Raw genomic sequence first — 18,332 nt, 5'->3', positions numbered from 1 at the left:
TCTAACTTAACAAAAGAAGAAAAGAGGAAAGTTTTTTATGAAATTAATTTGTTTTAATATAATGAAAAGACTAAACAATTAAATAATGCAATTTTAAACTTTGAAAGAGTACTTTTTACCACATAATTAAAGTTATCTGGCCAGATTTAAAATAAATCTTAAACATGATCTTACAAGTTATTCTAGAAAAAAGCTACTGTCAGAGAAGAGTTATGAACTCACTGAAAATGATTTAAGATCTAAAAAAATATTTTAGAAAGAAGTATTTACAAGACTCATTTAAGAGATACAGTTGCACTGAAAACCATTTTCTGAAGTGCCATTTCGAAAAACACACATACCTTTCAAAGAAGCTTTTTTCAATACTTTCATTGCATAAAGTTGCCCAGCATCAGGACCAATTATTTTCCGTACAAGGAAGACCTGGTAATATAAACACCACTTAAAATTACTGCTAAAAATATTTTACGTAAACCTGACTAAAAACCATTACTATGTCTTTACTTTTAACTTCATTAATATAGACAAGGAGATAGCATGTCCCTAGTCCCATCCTATTCCTCAAAAAACTCTGAGGAACGAAAAGATGCCAAATGTTCATAGTAAGTCTTTTTGCATAAGCAAGCTTAGTAATCAAATAAGCAGCTATCACAAAGCATTTACAAACCTCCTATTAATTTCAGACAGCTTTCAGTGTTCTTTCCTAAGTACACATCTTTAAAGGAAGGGCAAAATTGCATTCCCTTAAGACTAGAGGTACATGCACCACCGTGCACTCTGAAGTACTCAGAATGGTCATAAACTATACATTCTTTCCTACAGCAAGCCATTTAAATAAGCACTTATCAAATAAGTACTTACATAAATGTGTTTCTTAATATTACTTTCTTGGAGAATGACAATTCTGCCTGGTCTGCCACCTCCCAAAAGATTTTTGAGGTTTAAGACCCAAGTCTCACATATGTAACAGGCTATACTAATGAATTCTGTAAGAGTGGCGAGACGAAAGCAGGGAAACCTCACCATTTAAGACCAAAGCACCCTTTCCCTCTGGAATAGCAACTCCAACAGGTTTTTCTGCTCTTTTCTTTCCAGAGGAGTTTTAAAGATAGATGGTATATAACTTGACGCTCAGAAAAGCATAATATTAGATAAAATAATGCAGTACAAATACATGCACTTCTGCTAATATTCTAACTACCAGGTCTTTCAATTTACAAAATTGTTTGGTATGTGCTCCTGGTTCCAAGTTGTTGTTCTTATAATAGCAATTATTAGTTATGAGGAATGTTTGTACTGTAAAAAAAAATAAAAATGTACAAGTCACAAGAGAATGCCAAGAGCTACCTGAAATTGCCTCTCTGATCTTACCTTATTCAGATTTTCATTAACACTAGATTTATTTACATATATACTTTGTTGGAAATTACTAAATATTTAGAAATTATTAAAAAAAATCAAATAAACTTGCCAACTTTTCCATTCTAGAATCAGAAATTCTGAGACATTTGATTTTTAATTTCATTTCTGCAATCTGACACCAAGTGGCACATTACAAAAATCACTTGTAGATCACTTGACAAATACAGCAAAATAAAAAACTGAAATACATTTCACAGGTTATTTACTTCGTTACATTAGTTCAAGTTCCAAACTACCACAATCATTCCTCTGTATCTACATCACTACAGATTTCATATATTGAAGAAAGTAAAACATTCACAGCGTGTCAAGTACCATCACTAAAAGACAAATCACCGTCTCCTCCGTAAGTGTCTATCAATGTTTATTACACTGCTGGTGCCTCCCAAGCATCAACCTAAACTACAGAAGATGCAAAGCAACCTATATAGAACAGAGATATTGTTCATTCTGACTCCTCACTAGATGCTGCAATAAAGTCTTGAGGCAGCTGAAAACACTATTATTTTATTTCAAACAGCCATGGCATTAGGCAAACAGAGCTTGACAACACCAGAGCTGCTGCACAAAAACCACCCCTAACTCTATAACCCAACTGGTAATATCCCTTGCTGTTGGTGCCATTGTTGCCATGAAGCTGCAGATGCCAGTCCAGATGAACTACAAACATGCCTCTCTGTTCAGTTAAAGCAAACGGTAACTTTCCATGGCAGACCTCCTAAAATTTGCTACTGACTCACCCTTCTGCCTAGAGACTGAGGCTGTTGCCTCTCTGTCTCTGATATGATTTGGTGTCCTGCTATAAACAGTGCTCCCTTGGCACCAGAGCAAGACTGGGAAAAGATGGAACTTGTCAATAACTTTCCAAACATTCCCAGCCACTCTGCTACGGCACCGTCTGTCTTATCCAAAAATGTACTTCGGCTAACCCTTCCCAGGTTGACTGTCTGGACCGGTCTACAGAGAAAGATCGCTTTTCCTCTAAAAAATGCAAAGTCAGAAAGGCTATCATAGTAAAAACAAAAACAAAAAAAAACCCACATCAACCACCTGAAAAACAGGATGGGTAACTTCCTCCAAAACAGGGCAACGTCCACGAGCATATCTACCTGTATTCAGATTTGTTAGGTTTATACCTAACCTTGTAGTATTATAGAAATAAGGGAAGAAAAATACTAATAAGACAAAGCAGGTTCAAAATGGACATCAGATGAAAACAAAGTTTGTTATCTTACCTTTCCAAATGATCCCTGTCCAAGAACCTTAAGTAGTTCAAACTGTGCTGGATCTGCTTTCTCACATCCTTCTTTCACATGATGTGTAATAGGAATTTCTTTCACACTTCCTTCATCCTATTATTTCAAGGCAAACAAAAATACAACAATGAACAGGCCTGAATTAAGGAACTCATTAGAAATGCATGTAAATGCCTGCTCTTTTCTTGTTTGTTTTTTTGTTTGGTTTTTTTTAAATAAAATATTTGAAATTCTAATAAGGCATAAAAGAAAGCTGTTCAAATGAAGTTTTCCCATCCATTCTTTCTTAAATAAATGCATTAAAAAATTTCTAAACTGAAGTAAAATTCTCAAAGAATGCTCATTTCCTTTTGTCAAATATTACAACTACAGCAAAGACGGATTTTCTTACATGAAAGGAATAAACACCTAGATTTTTTAAACCAAGTCTAAGATGATCCTCCCGTGCTTCACCTCTGTTTTAGCAGCCTTTAGTTTTCCCAGCGATTACTCTTCTCATCTTTCCCTTTCCTGAAATAGTCTTAATGAAAGCTAAATTGAATTTCATCATTTTAGATAATTATTGCTTTTCACAGCAGTAAATAATACTTATGGTCATCCAGTTGTAGCTAAAGGAACATGCATCGTTTGAAGAGCATAAATAAGATATGAGTCATCTTAAGAACTCTGAATCCTTGCATCCAACAGAAGAAACACAGCTCTGGGGTGCAGAGCTCATGGAAAGACTATCCTGTGTGGAGACCTCCTTCAGAAAGCTGAGGGTAATTCTGAGGTAGGTAAAAGATTCAGTGTTCTGTTGACTTTTTCCTGTTACTCTCACCTTCAGCGAAGCCGGGCACAGCAGCCACGATTGTGAAAAGACAAACATTCATGATGAAAACAAATCAGATGATGTATTGCAGCTTTTATGGTGTAAGAGAAGTTTCTGTGAGCCAAAGCAAGTGAGGCATCAAAATAAGCACCCTTGAAACTACAAACTACGTGCTAAGGCCTACAAGAGCAACCTGAGCTTGCACGTACAAAAGGAGCGGCACCACTCAAGCCCTACCAAGAATACCAATTAATTTCTTGCACACTGCAAATACAACCCAATCACAACAGAAAATCCCACCTCATTTGCAGTACTTTGATGTCTTTAGGGTATCCAAATGATTATTAACTGTCCTCCTATCTTCTCTTTAGATATTAATCTTGAAAGCTTCTCTACTTTAGTAGAGACCAGAAAAACACCCTACCAACCTACAGTGCATTGCTCTCCCTCAATGACAAGTATGCAACACCACCAGAAAAAGGCCTGACCACTTGATGAAACAGTTGGTTTTAGGAAAGAACATCACTCTAGAGTCAGGTTGACTACAGAAAGTCTTGCTGCCCAAGACCATGCATTAAAACTTATAATCAATGTTACCAGACTTGATACAGAAGTATTTAGATAAAATTATCTAGGTGGGGTTACACAGAAATTCAGAGTAGAAATGTGATCATCTAAATGTGTATGTACTTACTGCAATAATTAAAAAAAAAAGGGGGGGGGGCAATCATCACACTGCATTAACTGTCTATGCCTTAATTGCTTTGTTTGTCCAGAGTGGGGAAAGAAAGAGTTCAAACTAACCTCTTAGTATATTCACAAACTGTAGTCCAGCTGTTACTGCACGAGTCCTTTCCCCTCTCCTACATCTCTCATTTCATACTCTTTCTGCAAAAGGCCTGTTTGTTCTGCCTGCTTCCCATGCAAAGGTAGGTATTAACACAAGACACTGCTGGATAACAAAGTTAATTCTTCAATTCACACTCTAAGCTACTTTATTTCCCTCTTTGTGAACAAAAACACAGCTGACATACACTGACAATACAGTGTATACATCCCAACTTCATTTCATCCATCCATCTTGTTGACTATGCATATACGTATTCATAGGAAAGATGCACATCTTTTCATTTTTATTTCTTTTTTTTTTAAACACATGCCTGGAATTTAAGGCAGGTAGGAACACTAACATTTCAAGTCATTGATGACAGATGAAAGCAGTGATTCCTCTAGTTATACACCAAGTGTACAACAGACTTAATAGCTGGTTCTTTCTATGAAATATGTAAATACTCTATTTAGAAGCCTTTTTACTTGAACGTCCTTATTTGTATTCCTTAACACTGTGAACCTTTGCATGAGAAAAGATCTTTAACAGTTCATCTGCACTTCTGTTTATCACCCACCTTGAGTCATTAGCCTGTGACATCACATGTGGTTGCTGCGGAGACTGACAGAGTATTTCTAAATGTGAACTGAGGAGAAAAATGTTTTCCATGCAAATAAAGAATAACTTGAGATGTATGAAATTAATTATTTTTTTTATGGAGTGTTTTACCTTCACAAGAGATGTCTATATAATTTCACCTACTTAACTATCATTAAAGTACTAAAAATTGGCATGACTGAAGTATAAAAAGACCTCTGCACCATCAACAAGAAATGACCAGGTAAAGAGCTGAACAGATATATAAGCCAGTTTCATTTTCATTTCTAGTTTGGCCTCCATGAACTGCAAATTTGGCAGGTTTTTTTGTGCTCTGCTGCTTGAGCCGCAAATCTATTTCAGGGCTCAGGTACCAGCTTCCACCAAAGTCGCCTTGCAAAAGAGGTAACTATTCCCAGCAGGTTTGACAGAAGACAAAGCACTGAAAGAAACGCCGCAATCAGTTATGGCTTTGTGCCATCTTACTTTGTTACAGCTTGACTGGTATGTAGCTCCAAGCACCTAACAAGCAAGCTCAGCAACATCCTTCTGGTTCAAGTATAGTGAAGGATTAAGACAACCCATTGCTCATCTTTCTTTGCTATGTGTAAGATGACTATGACACTGATAGTTTATTTACTTACTCCACACCAGGAAATAACCAAGCACCACATGCTTCTACCCCAAGAGTTTATTTTCCAAATCACTTACTTGAAAAGGTATTATTGCAATACAAAGCAGTGGTTACAACTGGCACTAAGATCTACTTGATACCTTCTTCCGTGATCCTGTTCAAGAATATATGGATATGTGTGTCGAAAAACGATGGCCAATTTTTCCATGCAAAGTCAGGCATTTCACCACATAGAGAATTAGCCTGAAGTTTAGTCCAAGATTTAGCCAACATACAGAACACTGATCTTCAGCATCTCCTACATATGCACATCACCAAGGCACTGGACAAAAATCATGCTTAACAAGGTTTATCTGAGATATTTCTACATAAAAGTCAAATTAACATACTGGTGTAAAAATAAATTCTGTTCTAAAATAGCAGGAATTAAGTACCTTCTAGATGAATGTACAGCAACTACATTAAAAAATACAAAAGGAAGAACAGATGACAGTGTAATAAGAGCAACATTAAGCACATGGTGTATAAAAGGTTCAAGGTTGGACTGAGCATTTTCTGAGGTTGAGGGATCTGTAAATGCTCTATTCTCCAGCACACAGAATCTGTTTTCCATAAAGCACTGCCTCATGCGGCAAACTTTCCCAAACAAGGCACTTACGGCCCACACCCAGGTACTAATTTTCAAAATCATCTTCAAGACTTAGGATCTCTTCAGATCCAGCCAAATAAAATGATAGGTTCAAAAGTTACTAAAGAGCAGAGAATGCATAAATTTGTCTTCAAAAGGAAGTCATGCTAATGAGTGTCTAAACATCTATCAAATATACTTACGTGGTAGGAATATGGTTCACCTTCTTCCATAGGCTCATCTGCCATTTTAAGGCCATTTAGCTGGAGAGGGGAAGGAAGGAGAATGCAGAAGAGAAAGAAAAAAAACAAAAACAACATTAAGACCTAACAATTTCAAATAAGCAGAATTTATAATTTGACCAATCTACATTTCAGAGCACACAAATGAAAAACTGGTGTTCTTGTTGCTCTAATTTACAACTGTAGTTTCAAACAAATACTACTGCTTAGTAGTTTTATTTAGCATCTCCCTCATGTAGCTTATCCCTTTGTAAATGCCATTCCATAGTTATTTAATTGGAATTAATTTAAAATTCCTTCTTTAAAAGCTACAGATGCCATCCATACAAGATGACACTAATATAAAATTCTTCTGTTGTGCACAAAATTTATGTTGCGGATACTTTTCAGAAACCTAAAATCCTAAAATCTGCTGCTGAAAATTAATTTGCAGTTTAAGGAGAAAAGATTCAAAAGTGATTTCAAGTCTTTTTGGGGCAAAAGGGAGAAGTGCAAGATGAGGTAGAATAGAGAATACATACCACAGAATTCTTATGCATAAAAATAATTACCTATTTCCTTAAAAAGTTAGACTCCTCTAAAAATTTGCTTGCATCAGAAGTTATTTAGATATCTAGCAAATAGAATACTCAAACTTTAATGAAGTACTTCAGAAACTGTAGATCTGTATATTAAAATATTTGTGGATCAATTTCAAAAATAACACCTTTAAGAGGCAAAAAAGTATGATGTGTCTAGACAGAAGCAAATAAATGACATGCTCTTAAATGAGCACCACACTTGCTAGCATTTGCCTACCCCTTCACACACTTCAAACAAAGATATCAAACCCACAGTCACAGTAAAAAAAAAAGTTTAATTTATAGATGAAGTTTAGTTTAAGCTCTCCTTAAGTAAGAAACAATTCAATGCTTTTGAACAACTGAAACAAAAAAAAAAACCCACAGAAATATAAAGGACATGCTCTGTTTCAACATGCAAAGCATTAATTAAAAACTGGAAATACCTGACAAAATGGGTGAAGCCAATAATTGCTAATTTATTTATATGTTAATTGTTCTGCATCACTACCTTCATGTGGCACAAATGTCACACAACAAAATACTTACTAACTAGAAATAACACAAGGAAACTCAAACAACTTTTTTCCTGAAAACCGAAGTTGAAGCAATTAAGTTCCTGAACCAAGTAATGACATTTTTTTCTTGTACTTCTGAATTTATCTAAAACACATGCCTAAGATACCACAATATGGTATGATTATCAGCATGTGAACCGGTAAAACTACTAGGACTACAAAGAATCTTGAAATGCCATATAGACCATGCCCCTATTTAAGAACAAAACAGAAAACTCGACAAACAGGTAGGGCTGCAGGGACAGGTTTATACCACCACAATTGCGTCGCCTAAGCAAACTCAACCACTTCCACTGCTTCTTCTAGGACTCTTGATTTCAAGTAGAGCTTTTAAGAGCTAAGTCCTAAATTAATGATTTTGATAACATTAAATCTCTAATTTCTGTATCAAGATACTGGCACTTATTTTTGGATTATATCCTCACGGAAAAAAAGAATCTCAAGGAAAGTAGCATGAGGCTTTGGTTACTTTCACTCTTCTCTAAGTTTCCATTTATTTTAACCACAGATTACACACATACTCTTCACATTAACTACAAACCATCAGTTTAACCCAGTGCTGGCATATTCAACACATGTTCATCATTCATATATATCATGCATTGCCACCCTAATTTCTCAAGGCCAAAAATCACTGACCTATTACCCTAGATTCAGAAACCTCACATATGCTACAGAAACCAATGCTACTAACTTGCTACATAATTTATTTCTTTTTTGCGTAACTATTTTTTCCAAATTAGACACTGGGAGGGATGGGACACCCACTATACTTGTTATTGTATGACTTAATTGGATAAATCAAGAAACAATGCCAAAGTTCAGACCAGATATGAACTCCAACCTCATTTCAGATGATTCACTGCCATGTGATTTCTTTTCACAATATCACTAGATTACATTCAAGCGTGAATTAACGTGAGGCCCACTGAAGTTGTCCAAAAAACTTATTTGGACCTAGCAAGAAAATGGGTTTCCACTCTAGGTGCTCAGAAATGATACAATTCCTCACTCATGGACTTTAATTTGAAGTTAATTTAGTGTGCATTTCAACTTTTCTTTCTTTAAATATGGTCAATGTTTTCCAAGACTTTTTTACTTAAATTTAAGCTCTGGAACCAATACCACTAGCCAGAAGAGCTGCAGATACACTGAAAACAGTCGCTTAACTCCAGGCAACCAGATACAGAAAGCTGTCACTGCTGGAATGGAGTTTTGAACCAAAAATCAGCATGTTATTTGATCTACACAGTTCCCGAGCACGCCATGTAGGCATACTTTCAAGCTTTCTGGCAAATCAAATCTAGTAAGTTATTGGATTTTTATGGCAGGTAATCAAATGTCATCTTAATTAACAATTTCCTATCATACACTTTTCCCCTTTATTGTTGCTCATGTTTTTGGTTTTTTTTTTCCTGTCCAGTCTCTCTATAGACTACACAGACTGGGATGCCTGCCAATTTTTAGTTCAAAGAATTTTATGGTCAAGTGCATGAATCCACTTTTATTGCCTGATATTCACGACTACACTTTTCCATTATTTGTTTGTGAATGCCGGTCACTATCCATTAAAAAAAACAAAACAAAAAAAACCCCACCAACAAACTTGTTGGCTTGCAACCTGAAGTCTAGTAGTTTTAAAGAACTAGTAGTTTGCTAGTTATTCAGTTTTAAAAAAAATATCAATGACAAATGAAATCATTACTGTTCTGTAGTTACTTATATTGGCCAAATTTCAGTAACTAGAAGTTTCTCCACTGTCTCTCGTATTAGGCAAAAAAGAAAAACTACAATTAATACTTAATTCCCACCTTTATGGAAACCAAATACAAAATTCTCCTTCCACAGCCAACTGGGACCCCTTTTAGTGATTTAATCATTAATATTTATGCACAAACATATATAGAACAGAACTATTTTATTCTCTAAGTCATTACTTACTAAATATCTATGAATGCACAAATTTAATTTATTATTGAGAATTAGAAAGCACATATCTCTAAGAGAACAGGTGAAAGGAAGCAAGTACCATTATTCTGAAGGAGATTCTTTCATCCTTGAATCATTTTGCTGTTCAGTACTGCTAAACTCCTACAATTAACTGAACGTTTTAAATATTAACTGTCTTTAAGACACAAACTAAACTCAGACATTTAGGCAAACAGTGGCAATACTTTCCAACTAAAAAAAAAAAAATCTTAAGTTAGAGAAAGTATTCCGCATTGTTGATCAGTATAAAAATAACCAAAACCACTACATAAAAAGAGATGAAAACAAAGTTAGGGTCAGACAACCTGGCAGCTAAGAAACTTACTTTTCCAGAGGTGCAGGCTAGAGACCCAATCCTCCGATGCCAAACTGCCTCTGAGGGAACACAGCGCAATCTGCCTTCTGATTTAAATAGCTGCAATGGATCCCATGACCAGCTGGGACTATACCCTATTACCTCAGGAGAATATCCAAAGGGCTTTTGTGGGCTGGTAAAAAGCTTAACTACTATTGCACATGTTTTTCCTCTGATAATTACAGCAGAACAGAAGAATCCCAGTATTATCAAAGACTAGAACCATCTTCCCCCCCCACATTAAGGATGTTTTAACAGTTTACATGGTAAATGCGTTATGGTTTGGTGGGTCTATAGGTTTTGGCCAAAAGAAGCTAGACAAATGGTCAGCAAGAATGCCTAACTACACGGGAAAACAGCAGAAGAGGTAAAGCTGGTTCATTCTGTCCTGTTTTTACACGTCTTCATTTAAGCATTCAAACAATTAAAAATTTTATAGAAAAAACAGAACTGGGAATTTTATAGTCATAATATTATTAGAAGTAGAAAGCATTATTCATCACCACCCATGTATAATCTAGCCTGGCTTCAAACGGGTCAAATTCTACATAAGGATCAACAAAAGCTTCTGCATCCTCCACGGTTCCTCCTTCACTGCGCTCAATTTGCAAAGTTACTGCAGCTACAGTCACCAGACCCACACCTCTCAGTTCTTCCAAATGAACACAAGACAAACCAGTTTGCTTCCCCACATACAAAAGTATTACTTCAAATACTTATTTCAAAATATTAGAGTGGACGCTTACATTGGAAATCCCAATTATTTTGAAAAAGACTTTGAAAAAAATCCTGTTAAGACAACCACATTTGTTCCTTATTTATTTTGAATTACATCTGCAGAGAGTTTGCATCATTAATTTAATTAGCAACACACTGGCCTACTGAATCTTATTTCCTGAGAAAGGTTTGAGAAATTTGGGGGTTCTGTGCACAGCCAAACAGGTGAGGGCTTTTATTATTTAAAAAAAAAAACTCTAGAAGTCACTGTGAACAAAACTGAAGCTTAAAGGCACTTGTTCTTCCTATAAAACTTCCACAGCTTTTCTCCATGCGACTTTCTTTTTTCCAGACAGTAGATATTGTTATTGCGTGCAGGTGCCCAAGCTGCATTCAGTGCTCTTTACTGCCTGGGCTGCTTTTGGGAAGGAACAATTTCCCCCAGTACAGCAGCCGACCCCATGAAGTGGAAGACGAAGCAGTGTTATTAGGGTTACCCGACACGGAGTTACACCAACTAAAGCCAAGTCCCACCCTACCACGATGTGACCAGAGGAAGGATGTCCCGCTGATGGCAGTGCCCACATGAGACTCCACAGGTCTACGCTGAATTTTCTTCTCATCTGCTCACTGCACAAACCCTGTACTAGTCTCAGTCCCTCGGCTCCTCTCACAAAAGGAAGAGGCCAGGTAACTCACTCACACTCCCTTTAAACATACCAAGTAAGAGGAAGATAAAGCCATCTACCTTAAAAAAAAAAATACTCAAACCCATAATCAATTACTAGGGAAAGTCAAAGTTCTTTACCTGTGGCAAATAAATCATACATTCAGACAGGATAACAAACCTTCAGCAACATATAACTACTAATTTTAAGAGAACATTTTGATCCTTTCCATTTTCAGAGATCAGGGGAGAATTATGTGTGTCTCAGACTAGTTACAGCTATGACAAGACACAAACCTAACCATAAGCACAGGGATCACTGAACTAGTAAAGGACTTGAGATCTTTTCACTACCGCCTGTCTGGGAGAAGACTGTAACTCCATAATCAAAGGGCATAAAGCAGCCACTCTGGAAATTGTGTTTAACGGCAGATTAAAGAATATTGGAAAAGGGTAAGTTTGAAACTTGATGAAAGCAACGCATTTCAAGTTTTATTCTTAATGTAATAAAGAAGTACATCTACATGAATATTAAAATTCTATATATTATGAGTTAACAAATCATACTATTCTCCTGTTTTAGAGTTATTGTGAAGTCTCTCCAAAGCTATTCTGTGGGAACCGAGGTGAGCTACCTCAAACAGACCCCCTGCTCCTTTTAGAGACTCAGAATACCATAGCAGATTTCCAAAATGATCTTCAAAAGTGGTATACCAAAACAGAATTATTATTATTATTATTATTATACTGCAGCACTTTTCAATGCATAAAGATACTCATTGTTTTCCATTTAAGAGTATTAATGTACTTTTTTTTTTTTAAGGCAGCTTGTTCTCGTAAGTCTTTATAAAAACTGTACAGTGTTGCAATGGCTGAGGGCTGCAATGGCTGAGGGCACTTAGTTCAAGTTACATGCAATACTATTCTTTTTCTTAGCATAACACCACCTAATTGTGGAGGTTTTCAGAGATGCACAAAACTAGGTAGCTGAGTCATCCACGACACTGCCAGTAATTACTCACAAAGGAGTTATGCAACTCCTAACACTGACAAAATTCAGTGGCCTTTGACAGACCAGGCTCAGAACACGCTTACGAGGATGGACTAAAAACATTGGCCAAAATCAAAGATGCATTTATTTAAATTGGCCTGGGCAACAGATTATGGACAACAGCAGCAAAGCTCAACTCATGAGCAACTTTCAATGCAGCCCAGTTTTCTAGCAGAATACGTTTCAGTCACTTTGTTATTCCAGCCTTGTCTTCCTTGTCACTGTCAGCCAATTAAGCAACTGGTTTCTGAAGTATTTATTTCAAAAATAAATATTTGACTATGAGGTCACATATGCAATTCACAATATTCATGTATTGCAAACAGCATGCAGTTAAGTCAGTTACACTTCTCCTTTTAAATGCAAGACTACTTCTATTAAATGAGCAGAAAATTCCAAAATTACTACATTCTGCCCAATTCCAATTATTTTTGCATTTCATTCAGCTTGGTCAATAAAATGCTAACATTTACTTTCCTGTTTCTTTGTAGACTGCAATCATATTTTAATAATCTACAACAGTTGATTATAATCAACACCCTCATACCTATTTTTATTACCATGAAAATAGCTATTAATCATATATTTAGGAGGAAAGAAGTTCACTCAATATTTGAAGCTTAAACTGCATGATACCAGCCCTGCCTACCCAGGCTTAAGGAATTCCCAGTCACAAAACTGCTTCACAAGTGACACTGTCATAGGAATATAAGAACAGACAGGAACAGCACAGTGTACAGTCCAAAATGTAATCCTCAGCTTCAAAGACCACCAGCGTGAAAAAGGACAAAATAATTCAATCCTAAATTTCTTCCAAAAGTTCATGTTGTTTATATGCCTTGAAGCATGAAAATTTGTTTCCTACCTTCAAGATCACGTTCTTCCCTTGCCAACTGTTTTTACTTCATCAACGCAAGCGCTACTTCACTGGAAATGCACTTATTTCTAATAACATAATCCTAAATTTAGTCAACAAGCAGATTCCCCAGAGAAAACTGTTTCTCAGATTTTTCCTCCTATGCCACAACTGATGGACAAGAGCACTAGTAAACACAAGTAAGTCTGTCTTCAAGATATAGGACTATTTCACAGTAACTCTGTTGACTGTAGTTCCAGTGAGGCCAAGGTCACTGAGGTCTATCAGACTGCCAACACAAGGTTGTAGTTAAGTACTGTAGGCTATAATTATGTCTACAAAATTTAAGTGAAGAATGCAAACCAAACCAAAATTCATTTTAACATAAAATAAACCTTTGTTAAATCCCCAAACAACATTAATGTAGAATTCCAACAAGTGAAAAGTACTACACATCCCGGAGATGCACTTTATATTAAGTGTTATGACAATAACAAGTATTTGTTAGTGTAATTCGGGAACTTCATACACAACTTGAAGAAACTGGTTTTGGTATAAATGGAGTCTCAAACGCTGCTAGCCAAATGTAACACAGACGTAACAAACACAAGGTCTCATTTTAATCGGAGCACAACTGAAATAGTTTCACACAGACCCTATTAAGTAAGTAGTTCATGTACGGGCTTGAGGAAAATACAATTTAAAGAACAACTGTTGCAAACAGTTGCCTTCAGATGTTACGAACCCAGAGGAGTTTCAGATGGACATCCATCACCCTCTGCTCCGTTGGCTAGATGAGCGTGACTTCAGAACCAGGCTCCTACAGCAGTGCCTTGCCAAGCTCACATCTCTATTAGCCCAAGCCCAGCCAAGTGTTCGAAGAAGTCTTAAACGTCACCACCATCAACAGAACCACCTGTCTGAGCTTTGCTGCGCCGCAGCTACGGCAGGTTCTCCAGCCTCTTGCTAACTACCAATACAATGTTTATGGCAAAGTCTGTACACAAAAGCAGCACTGAACACAATACTCCAAGAGTAGCATCAGCCTGGGTGCAGGGGTATTTGCCCAGCCAAAAAAATACCGAGAGGCGCACAATAACCACAAATGTTTACATTTCAACTGCAATACTCAAAAACTGCAAAGTTTGATTATTTTAACACTGCTGTATCGTGATATTCTTAAAGAACAGATCAATGGGGCCAAGAAAGTTCTCAGACCTTCAATAAGCTTCATATCTTAACTACAACAAACTATTTTTACAAACCATAAGATTAACAAATAAGCCTTAATACTTCTGCTGACTTTTTAATCCTTACCTGTAGCTTCACTAACTTAATTAGGATCTCTCTAATATTAAGGTACAGGGACTGTGTCAAGTATTATTAGATCATTAGAATATTTTAAAGTGTTAAAGTCTAGCAGCCATGGTGCAGAAATGCATGTCCAGTAATTATAGTACTTGGAAGTGGCACTCTGTAGACACAGCTACAGAAAATAAAAAACCCTAAGAAGTTTAAAACCTCATGGCTTTATTCCCACTGTGAATTACTTTTTTTTTCCTTTACACGTATAATTTTTTCATCAGAGAATAAGATTTCACCAAGATCCTTTAAAGGATATCCTTTCACTCTTCCCCAAACTTTAACCTACACCTGTTTTGCACACTTTGTACTTAGAGACGAATTTGCTACAGACCTTTTTACTCACGATAAGAAAAGCCTACTGCATCACGGAAAGCAAGTCTGACCAGTTTCAAGAAGCTTTATTTAGATAACATCTTTTGTGCGTCTAATACACCTCGGTGCAATCTTTTATTTGTCATACTTGACAATACTTGATATGTAATCCTACGCTTCTGATTCAAAAGTGCAAAAGTTTTAATACGCAAGTGTCACATTCTGCTGAGGTACAGGCATTGTTACAGTGCAACCAGTTTCACCATTTTTCTTTTAAATACCATTTGGTACTTGCTTATGGGTGCGCCTAGAGTGCTAAGCAATTCCTTGAAGACACTCTCAAAGCCGTTCCTTGTTCCTTACAACGTTTAAGCATCCAAACCTCAGTCACACACTCCCAGGTCTTTCTGTTAGTTGTGTGTATGATAATTATTGTATATTTATTCAGTGAAAAAGCAAAGGCACCTCTCCCAGCAACAACCTACCTGGGTGTGCATCCAGGTTAGTACAATCAGATTTTCAGAAGAAGTTAAAGCAACTTGCCACAGGAGCTACCATCGTGAAACCGAGAGAGCTGACAAAAAACCTCCAGAGCGGTATGTTAACTGGGAACCGGTAACGGTGACTTTAACAACGTTAAGAAGGCGACACAAAGCACACCGGCCTTTACCGCACTCTCACAGGCGTTATTCTTACAAGCTCAGCTGGCAGTCCTCTATCTCCGCACGTGTTACTGCTGCCTCGCAGCCTGCGCCCGGGAGGGGAGCGCGGTCTGCCGTCGCTTTCCGAGCCCTGGAGCCGCCGCCGGGCGCAGCGCGGGCTGTGAGGGAGTGGCGTCGGCCGCGGCCGCCGAGGGGCGGCGGGGGAGGCCCGCGGGGACGGGCCCTCCCGCGGCGGCGGGGGCGGGTAGGGGCTGCGTGTCGCGCCGGGGAGCCGCCGCCTTCCGGGAACGGGCCGGAACCGGGGCGAGCTCGCAGAAAGGCCGGTCCCGGCGCGGCTGCTCCGACGGACGAGGCACGAGCAGGCCGGGTGTCCGGGCGGCGGGGGCCGGGCGGCAGCGCCGGGGGGGGGAATCCCGAGGGGGGCGGGGAAGCGGCGGCACCGCCGCCGCCGGGAGCGCCGGGATCCGGCGGGGGAGGGCGGCGGACAGACCGGGGGCAGCGAGGCGAAGGGGGGGGGGGAGGGAGAGGGGGGAACCCGCGAAACCGGGGAGGGGCGGAGGCCGGCGGGGAGAGACCGGGGACGGGGGCGTTGCGGTCTGCCCGCCCTCCGGCCCCGGCCCCGGCCCAGCCGCTCCCAGGCGGCGGCGGGGGTCGGGGAGCGGGGAGGCAGGTGCCCGCGGGGAGCCAGCCGCGGCGCGGGGAGCTCCGCCCCCCCCGGCCCCACACTGACCTCGCCGCCGCTCACGTACAGCTCCATTTTGTGGCAGGGCTCCGGCTCCTCCGCGTCCTCCAGCGGAGCGAACGGCACCATGTCCCGACTCTCCTCCTAGCCGGGCAGCCGCCGCCAGCCGCTGCACATTCCCCGGCCCGCGGCCGGCTCAGAGGCGGCGGGCGGCCGCGGCGGGCCCCCTCCTCCTGCCCATAGAGCGCGGCGGCGGAGCTCGGGCTACTGCTGCTGCCGGCCGGCGGGGGCGGCTCCGCTCTGCGCTCCCCCGCGCACACCCCCCAACATGGCGGCCGGCGGGGGCGGGGCCTGCGCGGCATGGGGATGACGTCAGGGCGGGCCGGAGAATCCCCTGCATGGGGGGGTGGTGCGCGGGGGGGGGTCGTGACGCGCGGTGACGCGCGCCGCCGTTAACGTTCCCTCAGCCGGGCGGCTCCTCGCTGAGGCGGGGGGGGGGGGGGGGGGGAGAACCGGCCGCCGGCCTGCGGCACGGGGAGGGCTCCGGTTAGGACGGCCCCGCCGCGCGGGGCGCTGCCCTCCCGCCTGAGGGACCGCGGTTCAGCAGCCGTGGCGGCGGGGGCGGGCGGCACGGAGCGTCCGCCGGGCTGTCGGCGGCACCTGGCCGTTCCGCCTGAGACTGAGGGGAAACTGAGGGAGGGTCTCGGAGAGCGGCACGGGGGCATTTAAAACAAAACAAAGGGGGTAAAAAGGGCGGTCATGTTAGGTCGGTGAAGAACCCCGGGCTACGAGACCGTTGTCCCCTCAGCCCACAAAGAAATACCCGGTCCCTACCTTAGGTGCCTTGAATTCCCCTCATAAGCGCTGGCAGGCCCACCCGGGGGGTAGCTCCGGCCTAAGAAGGCGACACCTTGGGCGACCCGGCTGTGAGGATGGAGGCTCTCGTACCCGATGAAGTGACAGAGGCGGGGGGGGGGGGGGGAAGTTCAGTTTTGTTTTTCAAAATTCGGAGGTGGCAGGATATGAAACACAGGCTGGAAAGTGGAAAACCATAGCCTGGATCCTCCTAGGTTCTTCGTGAGATGAAAAGCGGGAACTGCCGTGTGCACGTCTACAGGAGAGTGGAGCAGCCTGCTTCACCGTGGTTACAGACACCAAGGGGATGGACTCTTTTGTTTCCAAGCATGTGTTTAGAGAGAAACACGACAGTATTTCCAAACCTGAGGGGGTAGGAAAAAGGCCGTGGATGAAAAAACAGTGTTTCTCCATCACCATTTGATCTTAGGAGCTGGAAAACACTAGATGATACTATCAAAAATACATCTTTTTAAGGATAGAAAACTGCCGCAATGACACTGAGTTTTTTATTTAAACACTCTGCATGACTTATTAGTAAGCCCTGTCCTTTAGATAAAGCTAGCAAAGGAAGTGTCAAACCATTCTTAATTGCCAAATAATTTTGATGAAATTAGCACGACTGAGGGAACAAGCTGGTACACCCCATAGTCCAGAATGCTTTCCTGTGCTGCTTTTTTTGTTTTACTCAGAAGTCAATCATCGTACAAACAAGTGTATAGTAAGATGCTGTGCTGCTGTAGTCCTTGATTAAATTAGAGCGACCTGTTTCACAAAGCTACCCGTTACCGGTTCTCTGTCACTGAGCCTGCTGAAGAGAGTTGCCTATTGTGAATGTGTCATTGCAGCAACAGCCAGCTGGCATGTCAGCATTTCCATTGCAAACCTATTTTTAAAGGTCTGTAACTCAACCATGGAAGACAAATGTTTTGCACTGAAACGGGGAGTGTGTACTGGGAATGTTCATCCTTCAGAAGATAAAAAGTATGCAAGAAAATGTAGGACCAAAGTTACCAGTACTTAATATTGAGAGAGAATTTACGTTTTAAATACAGAACTGTTTAGGCTGGGTCACTTGTAAACATCATTTTTGTTACAGTAGGATTGTGTGAATATGGAGCTTTTAGAGCAATTAAGCGACGGGAGATGAAGGGACAAGCCCCAGGTTCGTGGGCCTTTGGTTCGCACACAGCTACCTACCGCAGTGCCTCTGTTCGTACAACCGGTGTGCATCCACAAGAAGCCAAATGGCCAAATCTTTCCT

General features: G+C 40.5%; 1 protein-coding gene across 4 annotated transcripts in view; it reads right to left on the bottom strand.

The window, feature by feature from the left end:
* Window positions 1–16,480, bottom strand: part of RPS6KA6 (ribosomal protein S6 kinase A6) — a 42,876-nt gene extending 26,396 nt beyond the window's left edge. For 2 of the 4 annotated variants that reach the window (XM_076347032.1, XM_076347033.1), the window contains exons 1-4: window positions 16,262–16,480; window positions 6,381–6,440; window positions 2,658–2,774; window positions 342–423 (exon numbers count right to left, since the gene is read on the bottom strand). In XM_076347032.1, coding sequence (XP_076203147.1) covers window positions 342–423; window positions 2,658–2,774; window positions 6,381–6,440; window positions 16,262–16,342 — 340 coding nt within the window. In that variant the 5' untranslated portion in view covers window positions 16,343–16,480. Of the gene's footprint in view, window positions 1–341; window positions 424–2,657; window positions 2,775–6,380; window positions 6,441–9,871; window positions 9,914–15,354; window positions 15,500–16,261 lie in introns of those variants that run through there. The other 2 variants (XM_076347034.1, XM_076347035.1) reach the window with 2 other exon arrangements.
* Between the last annotated feature and the right edge of the window lie 1,852 nt (window positions 16,481–18,332).

This window comes from Aptenodytes patagonicus, chromosome 9, assembly GCF_965638725.1.
Source record: "Aptenodytes patagonicus chromosome 9, bAptPat1.pri.cur, whole genome shotgun sequence".
Lineage (NCBI taxonomy): Eukaryota > Metazoa > Chordata > Aves > Sphenisciformes > Spheniscidae > Aptenodytes > Aptenodytes patagonicus.
The sequence above is the reverse complement of the archived record's forward strand: the minus strand, read 5'-3'. Positions and strand labels throughout refer to the sequence as shown.